Source organism: Ammospiza caudacuta, chromosome 39, assembly GCF_027887145.1.
Source record: "Ammospiza caudacuta isolate bAmmCau1 chromosome 39, bAmmCau1.pri, whole genome shotgun sequence".
NCBI classification, from domain to species: Eukaryota; Metazoa; Chordata; class Aves; order Passeriformes; family Passerellidae; genus Ammospiza; species Ammospiza caudacuta.
Genome location: NC_080631.1, coordinates 185173 through 204790, shown reverse-complemented (window position 1 = coordinate 204790; position 19618 = coordinate 185173). Strand labels below are relative to the sequence as shown.

General features: G+C 56.0%; 1 protein-coding gene across 1 annotated transcript in view; it reads left to right on the top strand.

Annotated features, from left to right (window-relative positions):
* Positions 1 to 19618, top strand: part of CHD8 (chromodomain helicase DNA binding protein 8) — a 51580-nt gene that overhangs the window by 920 nt on the left and 31042 nt on the right. The window contains 13 exon segments of the mRNA XM_058823191.1: positions 3171 to 4992; positions 6832 to 7182; positions 8538 to 8726; positions 8729 to 8913; positions 9833 to 9965; positions 11131 to 11355; positions 13360 to 13428; positions 13544 to 13599; positions 15565 to 15682; positions 16553 to 16636; positions 17249 to 17386; positions 18412 to 18533; positions 19356 to 19599. Of these exon segments, the coding sequence (XP_058679174.1) occupies positions 4303 to 4992; positions 6832 to 7182; positions 8538 to 8726; positions 8729 to 8913; positions 9833 to 9965; positions 11131 to 11355; positions 13360 to 13428; positions 13544 to 13599; positions 15565 to 15682; positions 16553 to 16636; positions 17249 to 17386; positions 18412 to 18533; positions 19356 to 19599 (2604 nt within the window). The 5' untranslated portion in view covers positions 3171 to 4302.

Here is a 19618-nt window from a genome sequence, read left to right as displayed (position 1 = left end):
TTTTACCCCAAATTCCATTTTTTACCCCATTTTCTGCTCCTTGCCCCCACATTGGACCCCAAATTCAGCATTTTTCACCTTAAATTTGAATGTCTGGCCCCAAATTTGGATGTTTTTCCTCCTTTTTGGGCTGAATTTTCCCCTTACACCAAACTGTTTGATACAAAAATTAAAAAATTTAAAAATATAAATCACAACTTTTAGTAAGAGTTTATTTCAATTGGTTTAATTGGTTTAGATAAATTTAAATTATTTTAACTGATTCCAATTAGTTTCACATTAATTAGTTTAATTAAATTGATTTTAGTTAAATTCACACTTTCAGGTAAAAGCACAATTTTTAACAGGACAAAATTTATTCAATTTTAAAACCTTTAAAAATATTTTGTGTAAGATTTTAATTTTTAATTCAATACAATGAACTTTAAACTGGAGGAATTTGGAAGATTTTGGTAATTTAGTAAATGACCCACAAAAAAAGTGAATTTTGAGGATTTTTATGCACTTTTTCATGGTTAAAATTGGATTTTTTTCGTGAATTTTACGCTGAATTTGCACCGAAATTTCCTCCTAAATGAGAAATTGAGATTTTTTCCCCATCCTTTTTACCACAAAAAATGAAAATTTGGGGGAATTTTTCCCTTTTTGGTTTTAAAACCTGAATTTTGGGGGGATTTACTCAGAATTTGTGGCCAAGTTTCCTAAAAAATTTCAAATTTTTAAGTTTTTGCTTTCTCTTATTGGTGTAAAAAAGAAACTTGAGGAGATTCGAGTGTTTCTTGGGAAAAATTCCTTAACTTTGTCCATTATTTGTGTTATTTTTATTAATTTGGGAGAATTCAATGCCAGATTTTAACCTTAAAAATCCATTTTGAGGCATTTTTGTGAAATTTTGGGATCTTTTAGTGCCATTTGGGGACCACAATTATTAATTTTGTGCCTTTTATTCCTACTCTTATCCTTTTGGGGACCTTTTAAACCTCGCTTTGGGACGATTTTATCAAATTTGTGACAATTTTAATCCATTTTGTTCTCCTTTCAATCGATTTTGTGCCCATTTTATTCATTGTTATGCCTATTTTTATCCATTTTTATAGTAATTGTATCATTTTTTTGCCATCATATCCATTTTTATGTCACTTTAATCCATTTTTTCTACCTTTCAGTCTCTTTTTGGACCGTTTTTACCCATTTTGGACCATTCTATTTATTTATTTTTTTGCCTTCTGAGGTGGCTTTCAGCCCGGATCCCTCAGGGCCTTTTGAGGCCATTTTTTCCAATTTTGGGACATTTTCATCCCAATTTTGGGCCCTTTTATCCCCAAAGCGAGATTTCAGAGGGGTTTTTCCCCCATTTTCCCGGTTTTTGCCCGATTTTCCCATTTTTTGCCCGTTTTTCCCATTTTTTCCCCCGATTTTCCCGGATTTTTCCCAAATCCCGGGGCCGGCCCCAATCCCGTCCTCGATTTTGGCGCCGCCGCCGCCGCTCGGGGCGATGCGGCCCCACCGCGGCCAATCCATTCCATTCCCGCCGCTCCCGCCGCTTTTTCGGGCTCAAATCCGCCAGATTTGGGTTTATTTTTTAAATTTTTTTAATTTCTGATTTTATTTCCTCCCTCTGAGGGCGAAGGACCCCGCGTCCCCCTCAGCGCCACAAGATGGCGGCTCGCGGCTGCCCGCGCTCCCGCCTGCCCCGCGCGCTCCGGCAGCGCCGCGGCCACCCCTGAACCAAGGCCCCCCCCCCCCCCCCCCATCTCCGTGAGGGGGAGCGCTTCCGGGTGGGCGTGCGCAACGCACCCGGCTGGCGGCGGCTCCGGCCAATCGGCGCGCGGCGCCGGCGGGGCTCAGCCAATGGGGAGCGAGGCGGAGGGGCGTGGCCGGCCGGGAAGGGGGCGTGGCCGCGCGCGCGTTGCGTTGCGCCGCGAGCCGCTCCGCGAGGGCGCCCCCGGGCTCGGCGCGCGCGCGCGGGGGGGGCACGAGCGGCGCCCCCCCCCCCCACACACACCCCCCCTTTACTCCTCCCCCTTCCCATTTAAAAATTATTTAAATAACATTTTCAAAAACAAAAATCGTTTCTGTGGGGAAACCCCCCCCGAACATCGGCCCGGAGCCGGGGGGGTGGCGGATTTCCCTTCCCTTCCCCCCCTTTTCCCTCAGGCGCTCGGCGGGACAGGTAAGGCGGGAATGGGGGAGGGGGGGAGGGGGGATCGGCCCTCGTGGGGGGCTCCGGTGGGGTCCGGGTGGGCCGGGCCGGGCCCCGGGTTGGGCTGGATTGGGCTCCGGTTTGGGGTCCCAGCTTGAGCCACATTGGGGTTCCAGTTACTTCGAATTGGGATCCCAGTTACCCCAAGTGTTAGGGGTCCCAGTTAGCCCATGCTGGAGTTCCAGTTCTCCCAGTTTGGGCTCCCAGTTATATTTGGGGTCCCAGTTAGTTCTAAGTTGCGGTTCTAGTTTGTCCTAAATTGTGGTCCCAATTTGGGCCGGTTTGGGGTCCCAGTTACCCCAAATTGGGGTCCCAGTTTGAGTCAGTTTGGGGTCCCAGTTACCCAAGATTTGGGTCCCAGTTTGGGCAATATTGGGGTCATAGTTACTCTGAATTGGGGTCCCAGTTTGGGCCAGATTGGGCTGCCAGTTACCCCCAAATTGGGGTCCCAGTTTGGGTCAGAATGGGGCCCCAGTTACCCCATAATGGGATCCCATTTACCCCAAATTTGGATCCCCGTTACCCCCAAATTGGGGTCCCAGTTTGGGGCACATTGGGTCCCGGTTTGTTCTAAATGGGGGTCCCAGTTTGGGCCAGTCTGGGGTCCCAGTTACCCCAAATTGGGGTCCCAGTTTGGGCCAGTTTGGGGTCCCAGTTTGGGTCAGAATGGGGTCCCAGTTACCCCATACTGGGATTCCAGTTACCCCCGGTTTGGGTTCCCAGTTACCCCAAGTTGGGCTCCCAGTTTTCCCCAGTTCCCCCCAGTTTGGGGTCCCGAATACCCAAATTTTGGGCTCCCATTTCCCCCAGTTTTGCTCCCAGTTTTCCCCAGTCCCCCCAGTTTGGGCTCCCCCATTTCCCCAGTTCCTTCCCCCCCATTTTGGGTTCAAACCCCCCAATTTTGGGCTCTGGGGTCACTTTGGGGTCCCCCTGACCCCCCCCCCCCCTTTTTATTCTCTCTTTACAGCCTGGAGCTCCGGAGCCCCCCCAGCCTGAGGAGAGCCCCCCAAAACCCCCCAAATTCACCCCAAAACCCCCAAATTATCCCCAGATCACCCCAAAATCCCCCTGGGACTCCCCAGCCCCCCCAAATTGGGGTTGGGGACCCCCAAATCCCCAAATTCCCATCCAAGACCCCCCCAAATTTCCGTTTTTTGGGGTTTGGGGACCCCAAAATTCCCCAAATTTCCATTTTTTGGGGGGTTTGGGACCCCCAAAATCCCCCCAGGACTCCCCAAATTTCCATTTTTTTTGGGTTTAGGACCCCCAGGACCCCCAAATTCCACCCAGGACCCCCCAAATTTTAATTTTTTGAAGTCACGACCCCCCAAATTTTCCATTTTTAGGGGTCTGGACCCTTAAACCCCGCCCCCCCCCCAAATTTGGATTTTTGGGGTTGGGACCCCCCAGATCTCCCCCAAACCCCCAAGTTTTGGGTTCTCAAGGTTGAGACCCCCAAACTCCCCCAGATTTTGGATTTTTGGGGTTGGGACTCCCAAATTCCCCTCAAATTTCAGATTTTTGGGGTCGGGACCCCCCAAACTCCTCCAGAACCCCCAAAGTTCCCATTTTTGGGGATTGCAGCCCCAGAACCTCCCAAATATTGGGATTTTTGGGGTCAGGATCCCCAAATTTCCCTCAAATTTCGAACTTTTGGGGTCAGGACCCCCAAATCTGCCTTGAAATTCAGATTTTTTGGGGTTAAGACCCCGAATTCCCCCTCAAATTTCTGATTTTTGGGGTTGAGACCCTTAAATCCTCCTCAAATTTCACATTTTTTGTGTTTAGGACTCCCAAATTCCCATTTTTTGGGGTCAGAACCACCCAAATTTCAGATTTTGCCCTCAAACCCCCCCAAGTTTCAGATTTTTTGGGTCAGAACCCCCCAAATTTCAGATTTCCACTCTCAAACCCCCCAAATTTCAGGTTTTTGGGCTCAGAACCCCCCAAATTTCAGATTTTTCCCCCCAAACCCCCCCAAATTTCAGGTTTTTGGGCTCAGAACCCCCCAAATTTCAGATTTTTGCCCCCAGATTTCCCACCCCCGGAGTCCCCGCCCCCCTCCCCGATTTGCATCCCGGCAGGCCCCGCCCCCCAAGATGGCCGACCCCATCATGGACCTCTTTGACGACCCCAACCTGTTCGGCCTCGACCCCCTGCCCCCCGAGGAGCTCGTGGCCCCGCCCCCTGCCCCGCCCCCTTCCTCCTCGGAGGCCCCGCCCCCTCCCGACCCATTGGCCGAGGCCCTGGGGCTCTCGGGGGCGCTGGACCCGCCCCCGAACCTGCCCCAGAGCCCCCCGGATCTGCCCCAGAACCCCCAAAATCTGCCCCAGAACCTGCCCCAGAACCTGCCCCAGAACCTGCCCCAGGGCCCCGCCCGGGCGGAGCCGGAAGTGCTGAGCCAGGGCAATCCCTTCATGGGCGTGGCCGCCCCGCCCCCCGCCGCCCCGCCCCCCGCCGCGGCCCCGCCCAAAATCGTCATCCTCAAGGCCCCGCCCCCTGCCGGGGGAGGAGGAGGCCCCGCCCCCGCGGCCGCGCCCAATGGCGGCAAAGTCACCTTGGCCAAGGTGTTGGCCCCGCCCACCGTGCGAGCGGGGGGCGTGGCTGCGGCAGCGGGGGGCGTGGCCTCGGCAGCAGCGGCGGGGGGCGTGGCTTCGGCGGCAGGGGGCGGGGCCAGGCAGGTGAAGCAGCTGCTGCTGCAGCCCCTGAAGGCGGCGACGTCGGCGGGGGGCGGAGTCACGGCTGGGGCCACGCCCCTGAAACACCTGGGGAGCCTGGGGCCCGCACAGGTGAGAGGGGCGGGGCCTGGGGGCGGGGGTCTGGGTGTGGCCAGGTGAGGGTTGGGTGTGGTCTGGGGGGGTTGGGTGTGGTCAGGTGAGGTTTGGGCGTGTCCAGGTGAGTGTGGGTGTGGCCAGGTGAGGGTTGGGCGTGTCCAGGTGAGTGTGGGTGTGGCCAGGTGAGGGTTGGGTGTGGCCAGGTGAGGGTTGGGCGTGGCCAGGTGTGGTTTAACGATGTCCGGTTGTGCTGTGAAGCTGCGCCCCAGTGTCCATTCTCACTGACCACTGAGTGACCACTGAGTGACCCCTGACACTGACCAGTGACCGTCCACACTGACCATTGACCCCTGACACTGACCAGTGACCCCTGACACTGACCACTGACACTGACCAGTGACCCCTGACACTGACCACTCACAGTGACCAGTGACCATCCACACTGACCACTCACACTGACCGCTGACCACTGAGTAACCACCGACCAGAGTCCATCCTCACACTGACCACTCACACTGACCACTCACACTGACCACTCACACTGACCATTCACACTGACCACTCACACTGACCATTCACACTGACCACTCACACTGACCCTTCACACTGACGACTCACACTGACCACTCACACTGACCACTCACACTGACCATTCACACTGACCACTCACACTGACCACTCACACTGACCATTCACACTGACCACTCACACTGACCACTCACACTGACCACTCACACTGACCATTCACACTGACCACTCACACTGACCATTCACACTGACCATTCACACTGACCATTCACACTGACCATTCACACTGACCATTCACACTGACCACTCACACTGACCACTCACACTGACCATTCACACTGACCACTCACACTGACCACTCACACTGACCACTCACACTGACCCTTCACACTGACGACTCACACTGACCACTCACACTGACCATTCACACTGACCATTCACACTGACCACTCACACTGACCATTCACACTGACCATTCACACTGACCATTCACACTGACCATTCACACTGACCACTCACACTGACCACTCACACTGACCCTTCACACTGACCATTCACACTGACCACTCACACTGACCACTCACACTGACCACTGGCCCCTGACGCTGACCACTCATAGAGACCATTCACACTGACCACTGACTGACCACTGACCGGTGTCCATCCCCACAGTGACCGCTCACTGACCACTGACCAGTGTCCATCCCCACAGTGACCGCTCACTGACCACTGACCAGTGTCCATCCCCACAGTGACCGCTCACTGACCACTGACCAGTGTCCATCCCCACAGTGACCGCTCACTGACCACTGACCGGTGTCCATCCCCACAGTGACCGCTCACTGACCAGTGTCCATCTGTCCGCAGGGCGAGTCCAAGCGCATCACGCTGGTGCTGCAGCAGACACCTGGCCCGGGTGCCACACCTGGCCAGCGCCACACTGACCACTGACCATTGACTGACCACTGACCATTGACTGACCACTGACCAGTGTCCATCTGTCCGCAGGGCGAGTCCAAGCGCATCACGCTGGTGCTGCAGCAGACACCTGGCCCGGGTGCCGCACCTGGCCAGCGCCACACTGACCACTGACCATTGACTGACCACTGACCATTGACTGACCACTGACCATTGACTGACCACTGACCAGTGTCCATCTGTCCGCAGGGCGAGTCCAAGCGCATCACGCTGGTGCTGCAGCAGACACCTGGCCCGGGTGCCGCACCTGGCCAGCGCCACACTGACCACTGACCATTGACTGACCACTGACCATTGACTGACCACTGACCATTGACTGACCACTGACCAGTGTCCATCTGTCCGCAGGGCGAGTCCAAGCGCATCACGCTGGTGCTGCAGCAGACACCTGGCCCGGGTGCCGCACCTGGCCAGCGCCACGTCGTCCTGGGCACGCTGCCCGGCAAGCTCCTCCTGCCGGGCGGGGCCGCGGCCACGCCCGGCGCCACGCCCAAGGCCGCGCCCGGCGCCGCCCCGGCCAAGGTGGTGACCATCCAGCTGCAGGTGCAGCCTCCGGCCGCGGCCGGACAGGGCGGCGGACAGAAGATCCAGCTGATCCAGCCCGGGGCGGGGCCGGTGGGCGTGGCCCAGGTGCCGCAGGTGGTGGGCGGGGCCGGGCAGAGGCTGACGGTGCCGCTCAAGGTGGTGCTGCAGCCGCAGGTGAGGGGGCGCTCACGTTTGGGAGTGGTCACTTTGGCGTGGGAGGGGTCACTTGGGCTGGGGGTGGTCACTCAAACCCAGGGTTGATGGTCAGTTAAATTGGGCAGTGGTCAGTTGGGTTTGGGAGTGGTCACTTGGGCTGGGGGTGGTCACTCAAACCCAGGATTGATGGTCAGTTAAATTGGGCAGTGGTCAGTTGGGATTGGGAGTGGTCACTTGGGCTGGGGGTGGTCACTCAAACCCAGGGTTGATGGTCAGTTGGGATTGGGAGCGGTCAGTTAAACTTGGGAGTGGTCAGTTGGGTTTGGGAGTGGTCAGTTGGGCTGGGGATGGTCACTCAAACCCAGGGTTGATGGTCAGTTAAATTGGGAGTGGTCAGTTGGGTTTGGGAGTGGTCAGTGGGTTTGGGGGTGGTCAGTTAAATTATGGGGTGGTCAGTTGGGTTTGGGAGTGGTCAGTTAAATTGGGCAGTGGTCAGTGGGGTTTGGGAGCGGTCAGTTAAATTGGGCAGTGGTCAGTTGAGGTAGTGGTCAGTTAAGTTGGTCAGTGGTCAGTTGAGGTAGCGGTCAGTTAAATTGGTCAGCGGTCAGTGGGTTTGGGGTAGCGGTCAGTTAAATTGGTCAGCGGTCAGTGAGTTTGGGGTAGCGGTCAGTTAAATTGGTCAGTGGTCAGTTGGGGTAGCGGTCAGTTAAATTGGTCAGTGGGTTTGGGGTAGCGGTCAGTTAAATTGGTCAGTGGTCAGTGGTCAGTTGGGGTAGCGGTCAGTTAAATTGGTCAGTAGGTTTGGTAGCGGTCAGTTAAATTGGTCAGTGGGTTTGGGGTAGCGGTCAGTTAAATTGGTCAGTGGTCAGTTGGGGCAGCGGTCAATTAAATTGGTCAGCAGGTTTGGTAGCGGTCAGTTAAATTGGTCAGTGGTCAGTGGGGTTTGGGGCAGCGGTCAGTTAAATTGGTCAGCGGTCAGTTGGGGTAGCGGTCAGTTAAATTGGTCAGTGGGGTTTGGGGTAGCGGTCAGTTAAATTGGTCAGCGGGTTTGGGAGCGGTCAGTTAAATTGGTCAGTGGGTTTGGGGTAGCGGTCAGTTAAATTGGTCAGTGGTCAGTGGTCAGTTGGGGTAGCGGTCAGTTAAATTGGTCAGTGGGTTTGGGAGTGGTCAGTTAAATTGGTCAGTGGGTTTGGGGTAGCGGTCAGTTAAATTGGTCAGTGGTCAGCGGGTCTGGGGCGGCGGTCAGTGGGGTTTTGGAGTGGTCATTTGGGGTAGCGGTCAGTTAAATTGGTCAGCGGTCAGCGGCTCTGGCGCGGCGGTCGCCATCTCCCCGCGCGGTCACTCTGCGCTGACCGCTGCCCCGCGCTCCCCAGGCCGGCTCCTCCTCGGGCGCCGGCGGCCTCTCGGTGGTCAAGGTGCTGGGCGGCTCCGAGGCGGCGGCGCTGGCCGCGGCCCCCTCGCCGTCCCCCCGCGCGGGCGGGCCCGGCGCCGCGGACGAGAGCCGGCGGCTGGAGCACCAGAAGAAGCAGGAGAAGGCCAACCGCATCGTGGCCGAGGCCATCGCGCGCGCGCGCGCGCCCGCGGCGAGCAGAACATCCCGCGCGTGCTCAACGAGGACGAGCTGCCCAGCGTGCGGCCCGAGGACGAGGGCGAGCGCAAGCGCCGGCGCCGCGACCGGCCCGCGGCCAAGGAGGAGCGGCCGCGCCGCGGCAAGGGCCAGGGCCGCAGCAGGGCCAGGGCCAAGGCCAGGTGAGCAGCCGGGCCGTCGCGGTCGTCGTGGTGTGGCGCGCGTGAAACGTTGGCCTTGGTGATCTTCAAAGTGTGGTGCTCATCAAGGCTTGGTGGTCATCAAAGTGTGGCCTTGGTGGTCATCAAGGCTTGGTGGTCATCAAAGCGTGGCCTTGGTGGTCATCAAAGTTTGATGGTCGTGAAACTTTGGCCTTGGTGGTCATCAAAGTGTGGTGGTCATCAAGGCTCGGTGGTTATCAAAGTGTGGCCTTGGTGGTCATCAAAGTTTGGCCTTGGTGGTCATCAAGGCTTGGTGGTCATCAAAGTGTGGCCTTGGTGGTCATCAAAGTGTGGCCTTGGTGGTCATCAAGGCTTGGTGGTCATCAAAGTTTGATGGTCGTGAAACTTTGGGCTTGGTGGTCATCAAAGTGTGGTGGTCATCAAGGCTTGGTGGTCATCAAGGCTTGGTGGTTATCAAAGTTTGGCCTTGGTGGTCATCAAAGTGTGGCGCTCATGAAACTTTGGGCTTGGTGGTCATCAAAGTGTGGTGGTCATCAAGGCTTGGTGGTTATCAAAGTGTGGTGGTCATCAAGGCTTGGTGGTCATCAAAGTTTGGGGTTTACTGTGGTCAGTCTTGGTCTTGGTGGTCATCAAGACTTGGTGGGGTCAGTTGGTCACTCAGTGGTCACTCAGGGTCATTTTAGGCCTTTTTTGGTGGGGTTTTCTTGGGGGTTTTTGGGGTGGTGGTCAGCGGTCACTCAGGGGTCACTCGGGGGTCACTCAGTGGTCACTCAGGGTCATTTTAGGCCTTTTTTGGCCATTTTGGGTGGGATTTTCTTGGGGGTTTTTGGGGTGGTGGTCACGGTCACTCAGGGGTCACTCAGCGGTCACTCGGCGGTCACTCAGGGGTCAGTCGGTCAGTCGGTCACTCTGTCCGCAGCACCATCACGCCGGTGGTCAGCAAGAAGCGCAAGCGCAACGCCAGCTCGGACAATTCGGACTCGGAGGCGCTGCCGGCGCCGTCCCCGCGCCAGGACGACGACGGCGGGGGAGGGGGAGGGGGCGGAGTCCAGGTGAGACGGGGCGTGGCCACCCGCGGAAGGGGTGGGGTCACCTGGCTGGGGTCACCTGGGTGGGTGTGGTCACCTGAGATGGACGCGGTCACCTGGGTGTGTGAGCTCACCTGAGGTGGGCGTGTCTCACCTGGCCACGTCCCACCTGCACGCGTGTCACCTGAGGTGGGCGTGTCTCACCTGACCACGTCCCACCTGCACGCGTGTCACCTGAGGTGGGCGTGTCTCACCTGGCCATGTCCCACCTGCACGCGTGTCACCTGAGGTGGGCGTGTCTCACCTGGCCATGTCTCACCTGAGGTGGGCGTGTCTCACCTGACCGTTTCTCCCCAGTGGTAGGTGAGGTCACCTGCACCTGTCCCACCCGGCCGTGTCCCACCTGGCTGGCCGTGTCTCACCTGTCCGTCTGTCTGTCCGCGTTTCACCTTCCTGTGTCCCGCCTGTCCCACCTGTCCGTGTCCCACCTGTAGAAACGCTCCGCCCGCCAGGTGAAGCGCAGGAGCTACAGGAGGACCTGGACACGGAGCTGCGTCCCACCACACTGTCCATCTGTCCACCTGTCCACCTGTCCACCTGTCTGTCCATAACTCACCTGTCCGTGTCTCACCTGTCCATCTCTCACCTGCCCCATCTCACCTGTCCCCCCAGAAGTGCCGCTCCAACCGGCAGGTGAAGTGGAAGAAGTACACGGAGGACCTGGACATGGAGCTGCGTCCCACCACACTGTCCATCTGTCCACCTGTCTGTCCATCTGTCCACCTGTCTGTCCATATCTCACCTGTCTGTCCATATCTCACCTGTCCGTGTCTCACCTGTCCCATCTCACCTGCAGAAGCGCCGCTCCAACCGGCAGGTGAAGCGGAAGAAGTACACGGAGGACCTGGACATGGAGCTGTGTCCCACCACACTGTCCATCTGTCCACCTGTTTGTCCATCTGTCTGTCCATAACTCACCTGTCCCATCTCACCTGCCCCGTCTCACCTGTCGTGTCTCACCTGTCCCCACAGAAGCGGCGCTCCAACCGGCAGGTGAAGAGGAAGAAGTACACGGAGGACCTGGACATGGAGCTGTGTCCCACCACACTGTCCATCTGTCCATCTGTTTGTCCACCTGTCCACCTGTCTGTCCATATCTCACCTGTCCGTGTCTCACCTGTCCCCACAGAAGCGGCGCTCCAACCGGCAGGTGAAGAGGAAGAAGTACACGGAGGACCTGGACATCAAGCTGACGGACGACGAGGAGCTGGACGAGGAGCTGGACGTGACGGGGCCGTCGGGCGCGGCCGCGCGGCCGGAGAGCGCTGACCACGAGCGGCCGCCGGCGCCGACCGCGCTGACCACGGACGGCGAGGGCGCGGACGCGGCGCTGCCCTCCATGCAGTTCTTCGTGGTGGGTCATCTTCATCATCCTCATCTTCATCTTCACCTTCTCCATCTTGGTCATCTCCCTGCCCTCCATGCAGTTCTTCGTGGTGGGTGGTCATCTTCTTCATCATCCTCACCTTCATCTTCACCTTCATCTTCATCTTCTCCATCTTGGTCATGTCCCTGCCCTCCATGCAGTTCTTCGTGGTGGGTCACCTTCTTCACCTTCATCATCCTCATCTTCATCTTCACCTTCATCTTCATCTTCTCCATCTTGGTCACGTCCCTGCCCTCCATGCAGTTCTTCGTGGTGGGTGGCCTTCTTCACCTTCATCATCCTCACCTTCATCTTCACCTTCATCTTCATCTTCTCCATCTCGGTCATCTCCCTGCCCTGCATACAGCTCTTTGTGGTCGGTGGCCTTCTTCACCTTCATCATCCTCATCTTCATCCTCACCTTCATCTTCATCTTCTCCATCTCGGTCATGTCCCTGCCCTCCATGCAGTTCTTCGTGGTGGGTGGCCTTCTTCATCTTCATCATCCTCACCTTCATCTTCATCTTCTCCATCTCGGTCATCTCCCTGCCCTGCATACAGCTCTTTGTGGTGGGTCACCTTCTTCACCTTCATCATCTTCATCTTCTCCATCTTGGTCATGTCCCTGCCCTCCATGCAGTTCTTCATGGTGGGTGGCCTTCTTCACCTTCATCATCTTCATCTTTATCCTGATCTTCATCTTCATCTTCTCCATCCTGGTCATCTCCTTGCCCTCCATGCAGTTCTTCGTGGTGGGTGGTCATCTTCTTTATCATCCTCATCTTCATCTTCACCTTCTCCATCTTGGTCATCTCCCTGCCCTCCATGCAGTTCTTCGTGGTGGGTCACCTTCTTCACCTTCTTCATCTTCATCACCTTCTCCATTTCCGTGACCTTCATCCCCATCGTCTTCATCAGCTGCTCCATCTCCACGGCCTTCCTCTCCTTGTCCGCCACCTTCATCCTCTTTCTCCATCTCCGTGACCTTCATCCCCATCATCTTCATCGCCTTCTTCACCCCTGTGACCTTCCTCACCTTGTCCGCCACCTTCATCTTCATCGCCATCTTCATGATCTTCCTCCCCATCCCATCCCCATCATCTTCCTCACCTCGTCCACCCTGATGGTCGTCCTCATCTTCTCCACCACCCTCATCATCCTCGCCGCCTTCATCCTCCTCTGCCTCCATGGCCTTCATCCCCACGAACTTCCTCGCCATCATCTTCATCAGCTTTTCCATCTTCGTGACCTTCGTCCCCATCATCGTCTTCATCGTCACCTCCTCCATCCCCGCGGCCTTCCTCACCTTCTCCACCACCTTCGTCCCCATCATCTTCATCACCTCCTCCATCCCCGCGGCCTTCCTCACCTTCTCCACCACCTTCGTCCCCATCGTCTTCATCACCTCCTCCATCCCTGCGGCCTTCCTCACCTTCTCCACCACCTTCGTCCCCATCGTCTTCATCACCTCCTCCATCCCATCCCACGGTCTTCATCCCCATCGTCTTCATCACCTCCTCCATCTTCATGGCCTCCATCCCCGTCCCACGGCCTTCGTCCCCATCACCTTCATCACCTCCTCCATGCCCACGACCTTCCTCATCTTCTCCACCACCTTCGTCCCCATCACCTTCATCACCTCCTCCATCTTCATGGCCTCCATCCCCGTCCCACGGCCTTCGTCCCCATCACCTTCATCATCACCTCCTCCATGCCCGCGACCTTCCTCATCTTCTCCACCACCTTCGTCCCCATCACCTTCATCACCTCCTCCATCTTCATGACCTTCATCCCCGTCCCACGGCCTTCGTCCCCATCACCTTCATCACCTCCTCCATCTTCATGGCCTCCATTCCCGTCCCACGGCCTTCGTCCCCATCACCTTCATCATCACCTCCTCCATGCCCGCGACCTTCCTCATCTTCTCCACCACCTTCGTCCCCATCGCCTTCCTCGCCCGCTCACCCTCCTCCTCCTCCTCGTCCCGCGCAGGAGAACCCGAGCGAGGAGGACGCGGCCATCGTGGACAAGGTGCTGTCCATGCGCGTGGTCAAGAAGGAGGTCAGTGCTCGGCGGTCACCGCTCGGTGGTCGCTCCCGCGGTCACCACGGTGGCCTGGGGTGTGGGGTGGTGACCTCCTGGCCTTCATCCTCACCCTCACCCTCCTCGCCCGCAGCTGCCGTCGGGACAGGTGGTGGAGGCCGAGGAGTTCTTCGTCAAGTACAAGAACTAGTGAGTTGAGTGGTCACTTGCGGTCACCCGGGGTCACTCGGGGTCGTTTGTGGTCACTCGTGGTCAGTTGGGGTCGTTTGTGGTCATTTGGGGTCATTTTATGGTCACTCGTGGTCATTTGGGGTCGTTTGTGGTCACTCGTGGTCGTTTGGGGTCATTTTATGGTCACTTGTGGTCATTTGGGGTCATTTGGGGCCGTTTGTGGTCACTCGTGGTCGTTTGGGGTCATTTGTGGTCGCTCGTGGTCACTTGGGGTCATTTTATGGTCACTCGTGGTCATTTTGGGGGCGTTTGGGGTCATTTATGGTCAGTTTGGGGGTCACTTGTGGTCATTGTGGTCCCTCAGGGTCACTCATGGTCGTTTTGGGGTCATTTGTGGCCATTTTGGGTCGGTTTGGGGTCGGTTTGGGTCGGTTTGGGGTCCGTTTGTGGTCACTTATGGTCAGTTGTGGTCATTGTGGTCACTCAGGGTCACTCATGGTCATTTTGGGGTCATTTGTGGCCATTTTGGGTTGGTTTGGGGTCGGTTTGGGGTCCGTTTGGGGTCACTTATGGTCACTTGTGGTCATTGTGGTCACTCAGGGTCACTCATGGTCATTTTGGGGTCACTCGTGGTCATTTGTGGCCATTTTGGGTGGGTTTGGGGTCATTTGGGGTTGTTTGTGGTCACTCGTGGTCCCTGACGGCCATTGGGTTTGGGGTCATTTGGGGTCAGTTTAGGGTCATTGGTCACTTGTGGTCACTTGTGGTCACTCGGGGTCACTTTGGGGGCCACTCGTGGTCACTTTGGGGTCACTCGGGGTCACTCGTGGTCACTTGGGGTCGTTCCTGGTCATTTTTGCTCATTTTGGGGTCGTTTTTGGGTATTTTGGGGTGGTTTGGGGCCATTTTGGGTTGGTTTTTGGGTGTTCCAGGGTCATTTTTTTTTTTGGGCGCTATTTTGGGGTCATTTTTGCACAATTTGGTGTCGTTTTTGTTCATTTTGGGTTGGTTTTTGGGTGTTCCAGGGTCACTTTTTTTTTTGGGCGCTATTTTGGGGTCATTTTTGCACAATTTGGTGTCGTTTTTGTTCATTTTGGGTTGGTTTTTGGGTGTTCCAGGGTTATTTTTTTGGGCGCTATTTTGGGGTCGTTTTTGCACAATGTGGCGTCATTTTTGTTCATTTTGGGGGGGGTTTTGGGTGTTCCAGGGTCATTTTTTTTTTTGGGCGCTATTTTGGGGTCATTTCTGCACAATTTGGCGTCGTTTTTGTTCATTTTGGGGGGGGTTTTGAGGTAATTCTGGGCCGATTTTGGGGTGTTCTTGCTCGTTTTGAGGTTGGTTTTGGGAAATTTTTGCGTTGTTTTTTTTTTGCTCGTTTTTGGGCATTTTGGGGTCGTTTTTTGGGCATTCCAAGGTCATTTATTTGGGACATTTTGGGCTTTTTGCTGATTTTGGGGTGGTTTTTGCTGATTTTGGGGTCATTTTTGGGGCAGTCGTTTTGGGGCCATTTTTGCCCGTTTTGGGGCAGTCGGAGGTGGTTTTGGGGCGGCTTTTGGGCGTTTTGCCGTGGTTTTTGGGGTGATTTTGGGCCGTTTTTGGGGTGGTTTTGAGGCATTTCGGGGTCATTTTTGGGGCGGTTTTGGGGGAATTTTTAGAGTCGTTTCTGCTCATTTTGGGGTCGTCGTTGTACATTTTGGGGTGGTTTTTGCTCATTTTGGGCCAGTTTTGGGGTGGTTTTTGGGTGAGGTGGGGTGGCTCTCTCCGATTGGCCGTCCTGGCCGGGGTGGGCGTGTCCTTTACCTGTGGCCCCGCCCCCAGCCCGTACCTGCCCGGCGCGTGGGCGGCGCCGCGGAGGGCGGCGTTTGGGGCGTTTTTGGGGCAATTCGGGGCCGTTTTGGGGTCGTTTCACCCGACCTGGGGGCGGCGCGCTCCGATTGGGCGCCGGGGGGAGGGGGCGTGGCCGTGACCCGGCCCCGCCCCCAGCTCGTACCTGCACTGCGAGTGGGCGACGATCGCGCAGCTGGAGAAGGACAAGCGCATCCACCAGAAGCTCAAGCGCTTCAAGACCAAGATGAACCAAATGCGGCACTTCTTCCACGAGGTTCGGGCCGAAACCCCGCGATTTCGGGAAAAACGGGCGCTCGGGGGAAAACCTGCGGCGTTTCGGGGCGAAAATGGGGGTTTGGGGGCGAAAATCGGGGTTCTTGGTGGGAGGGAAATTGTGGTTTTAACGGGAGGAAATGGAGGGGTTTTTTGGGGGAAAAATGGGGTTTTTTTGGGGGTTGAAAATCTGCGGTTTTGGGGGGAAAAGGTTTGAGTTTTTGGGGAAAGAATGTTTTTTTTTTTTTTTTTGAGAAAAAACAGCGGTTTTTAAGGGGAAAAATACAGGGGTTTGGGGGAAAAATGGTATTTTTTGGGGGGGAAAAAATTGGGTTTTTTTGGGAAAAAATTTGGGGGTTTTTTTTTTGGAAAAACCAGGGTATTTTAGAAGGATTTTTTTCGGGGAGGAAAAATGGGTTTTTTGGGGGGGTAAAAAATGATTTTTTGGGGGGGGGAATGGAGGTTTTTTTGAGCAGGGTTTTTAGGGGAGGGAAAGTTAGATTTTTTGGGGGAAAAACTGGGGATTTTTTTGAACAGGGTTTTTTGGGGGGGAGGAAAGTCAGATTTTTTGGGGGAAAAATTTGCAGGTTTTTTTTGGGAAAAAAACGTGGGGTTTTTGGGGCAAAAATGGTCTTTTTTGATGGCACATAGAGGGTTTTTTTGGGGGGGGGCAAAATTAGGGATTTTTTAGGAGAAAACAGGCGTTTTTTGAGGGGGGAAAATTGGGGTATTTGGGGGCAAAAAATGGGGATTTTTGGGGCAAAAAATGGGCGTTTTGGGGGGAAAAATTGGGGATTTTTGGGGAAAAAGCAGGGAATTGTGGGAGAAGGAGAATTTGGGGATAAACCCGAGGATTTTGGGTTTTTTTCAGGACGAGGAGCCCTTCAACCCCGACTACGTGGAGGTCGATCGGATCCTGGACGAGTCCCACAGCGTGGACAAGGACAACGGCGAGGTCAGGGCAGAAAAGGTTACCTGTCCAGGTGTGCCCAGGTGCGACTCACCTGGCCAGGTGTGCTCTCCCCAGCCCGTGGTGTATTACCTGGTGCTCGCTGCCGCACGAGGGCAGCCCCTGGGAGCTGCAGGAGGGGTTACCTGTGCCGGTTACCTGTACAGGTGTACGGTCACTCACCTGGCCAGGTGTGCTGTTACCTGTGCAGCCCGTGGTGTATTACCTGGTGCTCGTTACTGCACAAGGACAGCACCTGGGAGCTGCAGGAGGGGTTACCTGTGCCGGTTACCTGTACAGGTGTACGGTCACTCACCTGAGCAGGTGTGCTGTTACCTGTGCAGCCCGTGGTGTATTACCTGGTGCTCGTTACTGCACGAGGGCAGCCCCTGGGAGCTGCAGGGGGGGTTACCTGTGCCAGTTACCTGTACAGGTGTGCCCAGGTGTGACTCACCTGGCCAGGTGTGCTCTCCCCAGCCCGTGGTGTATTACCTGGTCAAGTGGTGCTCGCTGCCGTACGAGGGCAGCCCCTGGGAGCTGCAGGAGGGGTTACCTGTGCCGGTTACCTGTACAGGTGTATGGTCGCTCACCTGAGCAGGTGTGCTGTTACCTGTGCAGCCCGTGGTGTATTACCTGGTCAAGTGGTGCTCGCTGCCGTACGAGGACAGCACCTGGGAGCTGCAGGAGGACGTGGACGAGGCCAAGGTGGCCGAGTTCAAGCGGATCCAGGCGCGGCACCCCGAGCTCAAGAGACAGGTGAGGCCACGCCCCCGCACAGGTGAGCCCCGCCCGCCTTTAACGTGAGCTGCGCTGCCACACAGGTGAGCTCTGTCCATAGACAGGTGAGCTACACCCGCTACAGGTGAGCCAGGCGCTCCCACTTGTCCCACCTGGCTCACCTGTCCCACCTGTCTCACCTGTCCCACCTGTCTCACCTGTCACACCTGTGTCTCACCTGTCACTTACCTGTGTCTCAGCCGTATGACCTGTTTCACCTGCCACTCACCTGTGTCTCACCTGTGTCTCACCTGTCGCTCCCTGTATCTCACCTGTATGCCTTATCTAACTTGCGGCTCACCTGTCCTACCTGTATTTCACCTGCATCTCACCTGTGTCTCACCTGGCTCACCTGTATGAGTTATCTAAGTTGCATTTTACCTGTAACTCACCTGTGCTTCACCTGTGCCTCACCTGTCACTCCCTGGCACACCTGTATCTTACCTGTGTTCCACCTGTATCTCACCTGTGTCACCTATCAGCCACCTGTATCTCGCCTGTCCTTTACCTGTAGCTCACCTGTATGAGTTATCTCAGTTGTATCTTACCTGTAACTCACCTGTGTCTGACCTGTGCCTCACCTTTACCTCACCTGTGCCTCACCTGTGTGGGTTATCTCAGTTGTATTTTACCTGTAACTCACCTGTGTCTCACCTGTGTGGGTTATCTCAGTTGTATTTTACCTGTAACTCACCTGTGTCTCACCTGTGTGGGTTATCTCAGTTGTATTTTACCTGTAACTCACCTGTGTCTCACCTGTGTGGGTTATCTCAGTTGTATTTTACCTGTAACTCACCTGTGTCTCACCTGTGTGGGTTATCTCAGTTGTATTTTACCTGTGTCTCACCTGTGTCTTACCTGTGTGGGTTATCTCAGTTGTATTTTACCTGTAACTCACCTGTGTCTCACCTGTGTGGGTTATCTCAGTTGTATTTTACCCGCATCTCCCCTTTGCCTTACCTGTACGCGTCACCTGTCGCTCACCTGCGTCTCACCTGTCGCAGCCCCGCCCCCAGGCCGGCGCCTGGAAGAAGCTCGAGGCGTCGCACGAGTACAAGAACCACAACCAGCTGCGGGAGTACCAGCTGGAGGGCGTGAACTGGCTGCTCTTCAACTGGTACAACAGGTGAGCTCACCTGGGACAGGTGAGACAGGTAAAAACGCCTGAGCACACCTGGGGAATGGCTGGGGAACACCTGGGACAGGTGAGGGCATCGGTACTGGGGGTACCAGCTGGAGGGCGTGAACTGGCTGCTCTTCAACTGGTACAACAGGTGAGCCCACCTGGGACAGGTGAGACAGGTAAACACACCTCAGGGGCTGGGGAACACCTGGGACAGGTGAGGGTATCCATACTGGGGATACCAGCTGGAGGGCGTGAACTGGCTGCTCTTCAACTGGTACAACAGGTGAGCCCACCTGGGACAGGTAAACACACCTGAGCACACCTGGGGAATGGCTGAGGGGCTGGGGAACACCTGGGACAGGTGAGGGCATCCATACTGGGGGTACCAGCTGGAGGGCGTGAACTGGCTGCTCTTCAACTGGTGCAACAGGTGAGCTCACCTGGGACAGGTAAACACACCTGGGACAGGTAAATCCAGTTGGTATGGGAATGCCTGTCTCAGGTGTACCCTAGGTACGTGTTACCGTTCCCAGGTGTATCTCAGGTGTAGATTACCTGTCCTAGGTGTATCTCAGGTGTATGTTAAGTGTAGGTTACCTGTCCCAGGTGCATCCCGGGTGTACGTTACCTGTCCCAGGTGCGTCCCTCACCTGTGCCACCTGTCCCGCAGGCAGAGCTGCATCCTGGCGGACGAGATGGGGCTGGGCAAGGCCAACCCCGGTCCCTCAGGTGTATCCCAGGTGTACCTCACCTGTGCCGGGTGTGTCCCGGGCGTACCTTACCTGTGCCAGGTGTCCCTCACCTGTCTCACCTGTCCCGCAGGCAGAACTGCATCCTGGCGGACGAGATGGGGCTGGGCAAGACGATCCAGTCGATCGCGTTCCTGCAGGAGGTGCACGGCGCAGGTGTGCGCGGCCCCTACCTGGTGATCGCGCCGCTCTCCACCATCGCCAACTGGGAGCGCGAGTTCGGCACCTGGACGCACCTGAACACCATCGTGTACCACGGCAGCCTGGCCAGCCGGCAGATGATCCAGCAGTACGAGATGTACTGCAAGGACGCCAAGGTGAGCTCACCTGGCCGGG